The 12,717-nt window shown below is 36.9% G+C and overlaps 1 protein-coding gene across 5 annotated transcripts in view; it reads right to left on the bottom strand.

Annotated features, from left to right (window-relative positions):
• Positions 1-12,717, bottom strand: part of LOC148944195 (threonylcarbamoyladenosine tRNA methylthiotransferase) — a 74,960-nt gene that overhangs the window by 24,656 nt on the left and 37,587 nt on the right. For all 5 annotated transcript variants that reach the window (XM_089100703.1, XM_089100704.1, XM_089100707.1 and 2 more), the window contains exon 5: positions 6,712-6,900. In XM_089100703.1, the coding sequence (XP_088956829.1) occupies positions 6,712-6,900 (189 nt within the window). The remainder of the gene's footprint in view (positions 1-6,711; positions 6,901-12,717) is intronic.

The raw sequence follows: 12,717 nt of genomic DNA, 5'->3' as shown, positions 1-12,717 counted from the left end.
AAGTTTTAACATCGGGGCTAATTTTTGACGCAATACTAATTTTGAAAAACAAAATCACTTCTTTCATATTTTTTTTAAACTTATCACCTTTCCACCCGTTCTAACTTGACGAAACCAGCTAATCTTTTCTGGAATAGTGAAAACCAAAGTTCAAATACGAGTCTAGGATTTTTCAGATCATCTTAAGTACTATTTAAATGTGTCTACGAAGAAAATTTTAGCATTAAAAAGATTAGACTTTGTTCATGACTATTTTTATTGTTTTTGAAAAGAAATTAGCTTTGCCAGAAAATGAGGTAACCTAGAGAAAATTTCAGACCTGTTACAGGTCTGGGGACCGACACTCACTTAAAGTCAGAATCAATTTTGGCCAATAAAAATAGATAACAAAATAAAGATCATCCTGAGCCATTAGTGACTCACCAGGGCGTCGACAATCTTTTACGTTGCAGTTACTGGATCTTTTTTACAGGGATAGGTAGCAATCCTGTCGTCCAGCCCTGATGGAGCTTGTATAGACCCCCGGCCCCGTATTCCCAAGCAGAGATCAATCCAATGCGCTGGCGCAAGTTTAATAGAAAATGATTAACGCCAGAGCCTTACCTGATATTGTGAATACGGTTTGAGTCTGGCATTTAGGTTCAGTTGGGTAGCCCATCCCTGTCAAAGGTCTTATGGTAGCAGAAGATATTACACAAGTAATGTTTTGCACTTAGGTATATCCTTCACACCAATAATCTTAACATAGCAAACACATTCGCATGTGTTGGTGTCTAAACAACTCTTATTTAATATTTAAAAACAATTTCTTACGAAAAAAAAACTCACATTCGTAAATTTAAAATGCTAACTCACGATTTATAATGCTAACTAACTGACAGGAGGGTGTAAGAATGGTAGATTTAAATAGATTGGGATGGAGGAGGAGCGTGCGTAGCTGTGTTGGCCTCAGGAGGCTTGGTACAACAGTGAATTTTTAGTAGTAGTAGCTGACGATTTTTTGAGTTAAGAAGGGATTACCAAGAAAAGAAGCAGAAAAAAGAACCATCAAATAATTCTCATCCGAATTCTCACAATCAAATGATATTCCTTTATTTATTTAAAAATTCATCTTTCAAGACATACGAAGTTTTTTTTCATCCGACTTCTGAATTGTTGTTTGTTGATAGTAAAATAATCCTCCAGTCTGAATCAGAGGCAACTGCATTAAGGTATAGTGCACAATCTGAATGACAGTATTTGAATTATGAAGAGGGTTGCCACCACGTTTAGTTCCTAAAGTACTGCAAATGCCAAAATGTGCGTGCTACAGAGCGATTTTCGGTGTTATAGTAAAAAAAAATTGACTGTAATAGTGCTAAAATAGCACTTTCGTGCTATTTTAGCAACCATGAGCACGTGCTACACATCATGAAATAGTGCTAAAATAGCACTTCCGTGCTACAGGTGGCAACCCTGACTGTGAAGCTCTCAAACAAAACCAGTTAAACCCATATACGGCTATACTTCATGATCAACAATACGAATCATATTTTTTAAACTCCTGGGTGTTCACAATAGATCTAATAGTTTTTTCTTCAACATTAGAAGTTACATAATTTTGGCGCAGTTCTTTGTGCCACTGCCCTTGTCTGGCAGAGGTCAAATCTGAACATTAGCCATAAAGCCAAAATAAAGATTTAAAATGCACCAAGGAGTAGAGGGGCTGTTAGTTAAAGTAGATAAAAGGGTTTATTTTCCAGATAAACATCATAATTTCGTAAATAAGATAGTTTTGTGATTTGTGCAAAGTTTTGATCGATTTTCTACGTGACCAGGATTGCATGTATAAACTAATCCACTTATTTTCTTTTTATAAGCCAGTTAATGCAATTTAGCAATTTACACACAAGTAAAAAAAGAAAAAAAAATCAAAACAAACCAGCCAAAATCATGCCGAACCAAACCAAAAGTTGCCAGATTTCCTTGGTCTTTTTTTTTTTTTTTTTTTTTTGTATTTTACAGAATATAAGAGGTTAATGACGAATTTTCTAAAAATAATGATTAAAATATAACCTAAGCGAATATTCGGAATCCGGCGTAATCCCCACGTCAACAATAAGTTCAGGCACTTGGACTCTAGAACGCGGTATAGAAATGAACACGAGTTTTCTTATTATTTTTTCCTATTAGACTAGCAGTGTTGGGCCAGCTTTAGTAGATCTCCAGGAGGACCTTCGCAGTGATTTTACCGAGTTAACGGACAACTTCAAGGACACCTATATAGGTCATCTAAGAAGTATCCAAAGGGTCATCCCCGCTCCCATTTCCTTCTGACCTATGGAATACTCACAATCGATGCGCCCAGATCCTCCCTGCAGCCTAAAACTCAATGGCGAATTGCCACCATCTGAACTTCAGGAAGTTCTTGGAAATCCTGAAACATGAACAGGTGTACATGAGTACTGCTGTCATTTAGTTAACCTCCTGACTCCCTCTTCCTCCCCCTCCAATAAAACGTAGTTTGACTTCATGTTTTTTAAATAAAATTAGGAAAAACCTTAAATGTACTTCAGACAGGAAAATCTTCTGATGTACGCCCAGTGGACAATGCCCATTACTTTTTGTGAACAGGATTTGATGACTTTTTGAAAACTTTCTTTGCTTAAACTATTGCTTGCTTATTTGGAAGAAGAAGTTCTATGTTTTTTCTGACTTAACAGCTTGACTCCGTGTTATTTAAACTAAAAAAAAAGAAAAAAAAAGAGACAAAGCCCATTAAAGGTACTTCAGACGGGAAATCCTTCTAATGTACACCTATTGGACTCATTATCGATCGTAAGGAAGGTGAACTGGTATCATGTGCTATAGTTTCGGTACCAAACAAAGTCCACGAAAAAAAAGCCCATGAAAGGAGCTTCAGACAGGAAAATCTTCTGATGAACTAGTTGACCCGTTTTCGATGGGATGGGGTGAACTGGTATCATGTGCTATAGTTGTCGTTACTAGACCAAGTCCACAAAAAAAAGGCCCTTAAAGGCACTTCAGATGGGAAAACCTTCTGATAGTGGAAAACCTAGTGGAATAAGATTCGGTGACATCTTGAAAACTTTCTTTGCTTAAACTATTTCTTACTTATTTGGAATAAGGAGTTCTGTTAATTTTAAATTTGCTTAGTTCTAACTAAGACCTTGACTCCATGTTATTTAAATTAAATAGAAAAAAGAACTAAATATGTCCAATAAAGATACTTAAGACGCAAAATCTACTATTTTGCGCCCAGTGGACGAGTTCTCGACTTCAAGGGGTGAATTGGTTTGATACACTATAATCGTCGTTACCAGACCAAGTCCACGAGTAATTACTCGTTCTTCTTAGATTGCTCGTTCTTATACTACAATCGTCGTTACCAGACCAAGTCCACGAGTAATTACTCGTTCTTCTTAGTTTCAACCTGTTAATTTTGTGCGCTTCTACCATAGGGCAGTCCTTCTACAATTGCCACTAATTTTATATTGTCAATTTTCTTCTTTAGCCTTTATATTACCCTGCTCAATTTTGCATGCGATTGAAATTTTCTGGGGGGGGGGGGATTGACCGTGGCGGAGGAGGGAATGTTCCCGGGAGAATTTTCGAAGGCAAAATAATCTGCAAGGGAGAAATTTTATGGGAGTATGTTCTAGGGTGGGAAATACACCTAGTTTTTAAGAATTGATCAAGTTGGCCAGTGAGCAGTTCATTTCTTGGCAGCTCCAAAAAAGATACTTATTTAAGGAAGGGAATCCCTAAACTGGAGACACTGAGCAAGCAGCTAATTTTTTTCAAGCAGCTATAACAATCACTATTTTAGGTAAGAAATCCCTAATATGAAAACACTGAATGAGCAACTCATTTTTTGAGCAGCTAAGAAAAAAACTGTTTTAAGTGGGACATCCCTAAAGTGGAAACACTGAGTGAACAGTTCCTTTTTTTGAGCAGCTGAAAAAAAATCCTTATTTAAGGGGAGAAAATCCTAAAATGGAAACACTGAATGAGAAGCTCATTTTTTGAGCAGCTAAGAAAATATTATTTTAATAGGGACATTCCTAAAGCAGAAAAACTGAGTGAGCAGCAGATTTAAGAGTGTCAAAATACGATAAATACTAGCTATATCGATTGCTATGGGAATCCTATTTTTTGAAAAGAAAAAACAAGCTCAAACCCGGATTATAAGAAAAAAAGAATAGGAAAATCCAACTATCAAAAAAACACTCCAATGAAAAATTCGACTACTATCTGTATCGAACCCATCAATTTCGGAAGAATAGTTCAACGTGCTATCCATTGTGCTAAGCAGGTTTATAAGGATGAAAAGCGAGTATTTTATTTCAATCCCAACTCAGTGAATACAGTGATGCATAACAATTTCACATTTTCTTAAATCCTCGCAACAAACACAGACCCCTTTGATATTTAAAGAGGAATTTAATCGGAAGCCGGCAACAACCAAAAAAGCAACTTGTGCACCGCAAAGAAGAAGGAAATATTTCTTTTATAGGACCACCAGTCGGGTCTTACTGAAAACAGATCCATATTTCGAGATCTATTACCTTGCATATAGAAATCGACACAACTTAGATAACGCTTTGTGAAGTCTCACTGAAGCGCCAGTGAAGTCTTACTAAAAACAGACTTATCTTCTGGTTAGATATATTACGTTGCTCAAAGGGATCGATACAATTTAGATAACGCTATGTGAAGTATCACAGAAGCGCCAGTGAAGTCTACTGAAAAAAGACTTATCTTCTGAGTAGAGATATATTACGTTGCTCATAGGGATCGATAAAACTTAGATAACGCTTGGTGAAGTCTCACTGAAGCAGTAGTGAATTTTTACTGAAAAAAGACTTATCTTCCGAGAAAAGATCTATTACCTTACTCATAAAGATCGATACAACTTAGATAACGCTTTGTGATGTCTTATTGAAGGGCCAGTGAAGTCTTACTGAAAATAGACTTATCTTCTGAGTAGAGATATATTACGTTGCTCATAGAGATCGATAAAACTTAGATAACGCTTGGTGAAGTCTCACTGAAGCAGCAGTGAATTTTTACTGAAAAAAGACTTATCTTCCAAGCAAAGATCTATTACCTTACTCATAAAGATCGATACAACTTAGATAACAATTTGTGATGTCTTATTGAAGGGCCAGTGAAGTCTTACTGAAAATATACTTATCTTCTGAGTAGAGATATATTACGTTGCTCAAAGGGATCGATACAATTTAGATAACGCTATGTGAAGTATCACTGAAGCGCCAGTGAAGTCTACTGAAAAAAGACTTATCTTCCGAGTAGAGATATATTACGTTGCTCATAGGGATCGATAAAACTTAGATAACGCTTGGTGAAGTCTCACTGAAGCAGCAGTGAAGTTTTACTGAAAAAATACTTATATTCCGAGCAAAGATCTATTACCTTACTCATAAGGATCGATACAACTTAGATAACGCTTTGTGATGTCTTACTGAAGGGCCAGTGAGGTCTTACTGAAAATAGACTTATCTTCTGAGTAGAGATACATTACGTTGCTCATAGGGATAGATAAAACTTAGATAACGCTTTGTGAAGTCTCACTGAAGCAGCAGTGAATTTTTACTGAAAAAAAACTTATCTTCCGAGCAAAGATCTATTACCTTACTCATAAAGATCGATACAACTTAGATAACGCTTTGTGATGTCTTATTGAAGGGCCAGTGAAGACTTACTGAAAATAGACTTATCTTCTGAGTAGAGATATATTACGTTGCTCATAGGAATCGATACAACTTAGATAACGCTTTGTGAAATCTCACTGAAGCGCCAGTGAAGATTTACTGAAAACAGACTTATCTTCTGAGTAGAGATCAATAACCTTACTCAGAAGGATCGATACAACTTAGATAACGCTTTGTGAAGCAGGGGCATAATTTCCTATGGGGCAGGGGGGCAACTACCCTTCCCAGACCTCGTTTTGCCCCCCCCCCCAGCTGAAATTTAGTTTCTTCCAAAAAATTTTTTAAAAACTAAGAAAAACCTGCATAATTCAAGCATCAACAGAAACGGATCAGTTTTTTTTAGTAAATATTTATCTTTATAGTACTATAAAGTATCTTCATAGCACTTAATAGTACCATTATGGTACCAAATGGCTTATTTTTTAGTTTTTACTGTCATTTTCACTTGATTTTGGAAAATTGGCTCCAAATTTGCCCCCACCCCAGGATTTTGACTAAATTACGCCACTATTGTGAAGTCTTACTGAAAACAGGCTCATCTCCTTGGTAAAATCTATTACCTTGCATATAAGGACCGACACAACTTCGATAACTGTTAGTGAAGTCTCGCTGAAGCGCCAGTGAAGTCTTACTGAAAACAGAATTATTTTTTGAGTAAATGTATATGACATTGTATATAAAGATTGATGCAACTCAGATTAGGCTTTGTGATGTCTTATTAAAGCGCCAGTGAAATCTTACTGAAAGCAGGCCCATCTTTTGAGTAGAAACCTATTACATTCCATATAGGAAACTTCGATAACACTTTCAAGTTGGCGAAAACCAAAAGAAATCCCTAAGAAAACAGGAGGATTCTAAAATCCCTAGATACCCCCAAATGAAGAAGTTCAAACCTAAAAAATCCCTAATTTAGGAGTACAATTCCTAAAGCAAAAATACTGAGTGAGCAGCTCATTACGAGTTTTAAATCTTTTACCTGGTGGATAGCTTCCTAATTCACCACGAGCGTGCTTTGTTTTACAATAGGTGCATTGATTCAAGCATCCTGTACTAATGGCAATAATTTCTATCAACGGGTTTCGACGGATCTTTGGCAGTTCCAATGAAGCACCACCTACTTTTTTCCCTTCGACCTTCTTTGAGCCCAGGAGACGAACTGTATTACCTATAAAGTAAAAACAAATTTACAAACAATTCATGAAGGACGTGACCCAACTGTCCACCTCAACAATTTCGGTTACAATTGCAAATTGTATTCTTCACAGTGATATTAATAAAAATATATATATGAATAAATCTTATCTATCTAAACGACGTTACAAATTACAACGTAAAAGGAACGCTAGAACTAAATCTTAACCCCACAGATTCAGGGGAGGATCCAGGATTTTTTTAGGAAGGGTAGGGGAGGGGGGGGGGCAAAATATTTTGATCCGATAAAAAAATTTAGGGGGGGGGGCAAAATAGGTTGATACGATAAACTTGAGTTATGAGCAAGTTCAATTAACGCAAACTTGGGTTAATTAAGTAAATTACACTACTTTAGACTACGCTAGGGGGGCACGTGCCCCCCTCGCCCCCCTGGATCCGCCACTGCACAGATTTCAAATCACTTACAGATCGTATATACAAAAAAATGTGAAAATCCTTCAATACTTTCATATTGAAAAAGGTAGCTCGTCGTCAGAGTCATTATAGCCCCCCCCCCCCTCCAGACTCAAATATAAGCAAAAAAAAAAAACCGGATCAAAGTGAGAAATTGGATCGAAGTGAGCAATTCTCCAGCCGTTGCACCTCTCCCAAGCCACGGTGCCCGGGGCAACTGCGCCCCTAGGAACGGCTCTGATCGTGGTTTACTTTCAACTTTTGACTAAATGCTAATGGTTCACTTACATTGCTCAGCAATCAGGTTAAGGTGTAATTTACACGATCAAGAAGGTTGAACCGAAAATAGTAAGAAAGGTGGAGAAACATGTTTACAAATTTTAAAAGGTCCAAACCATTATAATAAATGTTGCTACCTAATGGTATAAATAACAACAACTCAACGCAGTACCAAGCCGCCTGAGGCCAACACAGCTACGCAAGCTCCTCCTCTATCCCAGTCTATTCAAAGCTTTCCTCCTTACACCCTCCCAGGAAATTCCTATTTCCCTTAAATCTTTCATTATGACATCCTCCCACCCCAACCACGTACGACCTTCTTTCCGTTTAGCCCTAGCCGGTTGGCCGAAAAGCACAATCTTCGGCAATCTGTCATCCTTCATTCGTAGAACGTGCCCTAGCCTTCTCAACCCTTTTCTCATTACAGCCCTAGAAAGCGGGATTGAGCCACAATCTTTGCACAGCCTACTCTTCAAAATACGGTCAGTCAGCCGGGTACCCAGAACAATCCGTAGGTAATTTCTCTGGAAAACATCTGGAAAAAAAAATCATCCGCTTTTTGGAGCACCCATGCTTCATAACCATATTTGACCATTGTTATCACTGTAGCTTCAATATTCTAATCTTGATTTGCAGACTTATCTTACTATTCTTTCATAACTTTTTCAGTTGTGAAAAAACACTCAGAGCTTTGGCTATTATACTTCTAACATATTCACTGCTCCCACCGTCTTCACTAATAATACCACCAAGGTAAGTGAAGCTGTTACTAAAGTGTAATTTGTCACCAAAGTTTGCTATCTGGTCTACCAGGCATCCACTGCCACCAGTTGGAGGAGGGTATTCTTTTGGCCGCCCTAGTTTTTTAAAAACCACTTTTCTGGTATTCTCATTGAAAAACACCTTTTTTTCATTTTCACTAAAAAAAACGAGCAAAATTCTTCTAGACTTAAAAAAAAAACATTTCGCCCCCCCCCCCAAAAAAAAGAAGAAAAATCAAGAATTGGCGCCACTACAGTCACCCTAGCACAAGTTTCACTAAAATTGCATTTAAAAAAAATCATTTCCAATCCTCGTTCTGTTTTGGGCCAAAGGTACTTATTATTCGTCCACTATCGGTGATCTTATGGAGCAAGGGATCACAGAATTTCCAGTGAAGGTGCTTTCGAAAAGAAAATCAAGTTCTATTCTTCTTTTCAAGTAACAAAAGAAAATATCGCGAAATCAAAACTATCGATTTCTGGCATTCTATGCGGCAAAACAAACATGTTTGCCTGCCTTGAGAAAAAAGCACAACCGAGCAAAAACGTCTGAGACAAACGATCGATTTAGTAGAACTGAAAACCCACTTACACTGCCGATTAGTTTCAGAGGGTTTACTACCACGCGGTGAACATTCGTCTATAAACACATCTACCATTACATCAAAAGGGACAGTAATTATAGACAGTTTATTAGTATTGCTAACGATTATGGGTATTCCTTAGTTACACAACAAGTATTAGCCAGGAGAGTCAGTGGGTCGTTTGTCTGGGGAGGGGATAAATGACATTTAAAAAGTATAACTTAGGCATTCCACCTTTTCGTCAGGTCCTTTAGATAAATATGGAGAGGAGGGTGTATTATCTTCCCTTAATTTGAAAAAATGCATATGGGAGTAACATCTGTCAGGTGAACCCCTCTCCTCATTCAAAATAGTACACAATAATTTATAAAAAAGTAATTTTGGTATTTGGTCCTCCCCCTCCCCAATAAATTGTTTTAGCAAGTGCCTATTTTTAGGGGTGATTATCATATAATAATAATAATTGTCATGCAACAATTCAACTTCCGTATCAAAAGCAAGGATAGAGAGAACAGCAGACCCTTTCATATCTAGGATGATCCTGAGAACGATACTAAGAACAGATGTAAACTAAACATAATAAACTACAAAGTTTTTATATGAAAGTAAATAGCAACGTTAAAATTTATATATAAGGTGGAAGCCACACACTTATGTCCTTCACTCTCTCAACATAAATGTAACCAATGCTTTATTAACAATATGATTAGTATCTATAAAAGGTTGAGACCTTAGTAGAAAGAGTGAGGGATTATGGGGCACAGCTCCCTTTCATATATATGATCATTTGTTTTGATGTTTAACGTCCGCTCTTTCCTTCACTTGAAACGTTTCTCTTTCTACTTAATTGCTTACAGTCATACACGTTTACCTGATATTATTTAATCTACTTAATTGAGATTTAATCTACTAAATTGCGATGAAAATTCAAAAGAACTCTCCCAGAAGAGCTTTGTTTTTGTTGCTACAGAAAACGGGAGGGGGGTGGGGGCGGTACTTGTACCGTCAGAAGTCACACAAGAAAGCAAATCAAATGTACAAAGCGATGCAGAAAATACCACTACAATCAGTATAAATGGTGAGTGTGACGGTGATGTTGAAAAGGTTAACAAAGCCAAGCGAAGAAAAGTTACAGCGAAAGAAATATCCCGTGGTATAACTGGGAATATAATCTACGTATCAGAAGAGGAAAAGGGCGAAAAGTAAAATTCTACTTTAGGCCTAAAAAAATAAGCCTATTGTATGCTATGATAACCTATAAAAGTTTGCTGGTTAACATAAAGTAATTCCTTTCAAACTATTATTTACTCTTAGCTATAGGATCTGTTTGACTTCATGAATTGGTTCAAGGCTGATTTGAATTGATAATTATGGTTGGTGGTTTATGGCTTTCTAGCACTTTATTTACGTCCTCATAGTTTCTTCTATTAAAACTAATATCTCATAAACCACTGCTACTGCTATTACTGACAATTCTCTGCGGCACCATTGGTTTCATGGTTTATGGCTTTCCAGGACTGTATTTACGTCCTCATAGTTTCTTCTATTAAAACTAGTATCTCATAAACCACTGCTACTGCTATTACTGACAATTCTCCGCAGCACCATTGGTTCGTGGTTTATGGCTTTCCAGGACTTTATTTACGTCCTCATAGTTTCTTCTATTAAAACTAATATCTCATAAACCACTGCAACTGCTATTACTGACAATTCTCTGCAGCACCATTGGTTCGTGGTTTATAGCTTTCCAGGACTTTATTTACGACCTCATAGTTTCTTCTATTAAAAATAATGTCTCATAAACCACTGCTACTGCTATTACTGACAATTCTCTGCGGCACCATTGGTTCGTGGTTTATGGCTTTCCAGGACTGTATTTACGTCCTCATAGTTTCTTCTATTAAAACTAATATCTCATAAACCACTGCAACTGCTATTACTGACAATTCTCTGCAGCACCATTGGTTCGTGGTTTATAGCTTTCCAGGACTTTATTTACGACCTCATAGTTTCTTCTATTAAAACTATTATCTCATAAACCACTGCTACTGCTATTACTGACAATTCTCCGCAGCACCATTGGTTCATGGTTTATGGCTTTCCAGGACTTTATTTACGTCCTCATAGTTTCTTCTATTAAAACTAATATCTCATAAACCACTGCAACTGCTATTACTGACAATTCTCTGCAGCACCATTGGTTCGTGGTTTATAGCTTTCCAGGACTTTATTTACGACCTCATAGTTTCTTCTATTAAAACTAGTATCTCATAAACCACTGCTACTGCTATTACTGACAATTCTCCGCAGCACCATTGGTTCATGGTTTATGGCTTTCCAGGACTGTATTTACGTCCTCATAGTTTCTTCTATTAAAACTAATATCTCATAAACCACTGCAACTGCTATTACTGACAATTCTCTGCAGCACCATTGGTTCGTGGTTTATAGCTTTCCAGGACTTTATTTACGACCTCATAGTTTCTTCTATTAAAAATAATGTCTCATAAACCACTGCTACTGCTATTTTTTTTTTTTTTTTATTAACAAATGGGTCACAAAAAAAAAACAACATACAAATCTCCATATAATGCTAACAAAATAAAACTGCATATAATACCAACAATATCAAAATAGGTCCCGATGCATATTAGTGTGTTTGGGATGACCCAAAAAAAAGGATCACTTCAACTACTTAGGCACTAATGAACTCCCTTGGGTAGTGTCTGACTCTCTAACTCCTCCTCTCCTCCCCGACCCCTACAAAACAAATAATAAAAAACATAAGGATAAAAAATTTTTTTATTTTACATGGAACATAAATGAATTCAAAACTCATATTCTATGATTCATCATGCTTCCTTTCATATACCGACAATCAACACACTCAACACACAAGACAAATTTTCTCTTTTAGCACTCACAAACATATATTCACTCCCAGATCAATCACCTTATCCATGTCTACAATACTGGTTAAAACAAATACATCGTAAAGCAGCACGAAATTCCACAAGAACCTTCTTACCTTTTACTTCCGCCGGAAGCCTGTTCCATACTTCAGGACCAATATACCTAATAGAAAATTTAGATCTGGTAGTAACTGGAACCGGCGTTCTAACTAATTCAACATTTCTAGTTTCATAACTATGATCCCTTTCATTATAAAGTGACAATTCTCTGCAGCACCATTGGTTCGTGGTTTATAGCTTTCCAGGACTTTATTTACGACCTCATAGTTTCTTCTATTAAAAATAATATCTCATAAACCACTGCTACTGCTATTACTGACAATTCTCTGCAGCACCATTGGTTCGTGGTTTATAGCTTTCCAGGACTTTATTTACGACCTCATAGTTTCTTCTATTAAAAATAATATCTCATAAACCACTGCTACTGCTATTACTGACAATTCTCTGCAGCACCATTGGTTCGTGGTTTATGGCTTCCCAGGACTTCATTTACGACCTCATAGCTTCTTCTATTAAAACTAATATCTCATAAACCACTGCTACTGCTATTACTGACAATTCTCTGCAGCACCATTGGTTTGTGGTTTATGGTTGGTGGTTTATGGCTTTCCAGGACTTTATTTACGTCCTCATAGTTTCTTCTATTAAAACTAATATCTCATAAACCACTGCTACTGCTATTACTGATAATTCTCTGCAGCACCATTGGTTTGTGGTTTATGGTTGGTGGTTTATGGCTTTCCAGGACTTTATTTACGTCCTCATAGTTTCTTCTATTAAA

This window comes from Artemia sp. Qi Xiang Cuo, chromosome 14, assembly GCF_049724085.1.
Source record: "Artemia sp. Qi Xiang Cuo chromosome 14, ASM4972408v1, whole genome shotgun sequence".
NCBI lineage: Eukaryota > Metazoa > Arthropoda > Branchiopoda > Anostraca > Artemiidae > Artemia > Artemia sp. Qi Xiang Cuo.
This window is presented reverse-complemented; position numbering and strand designations above follow the sequence as displayed.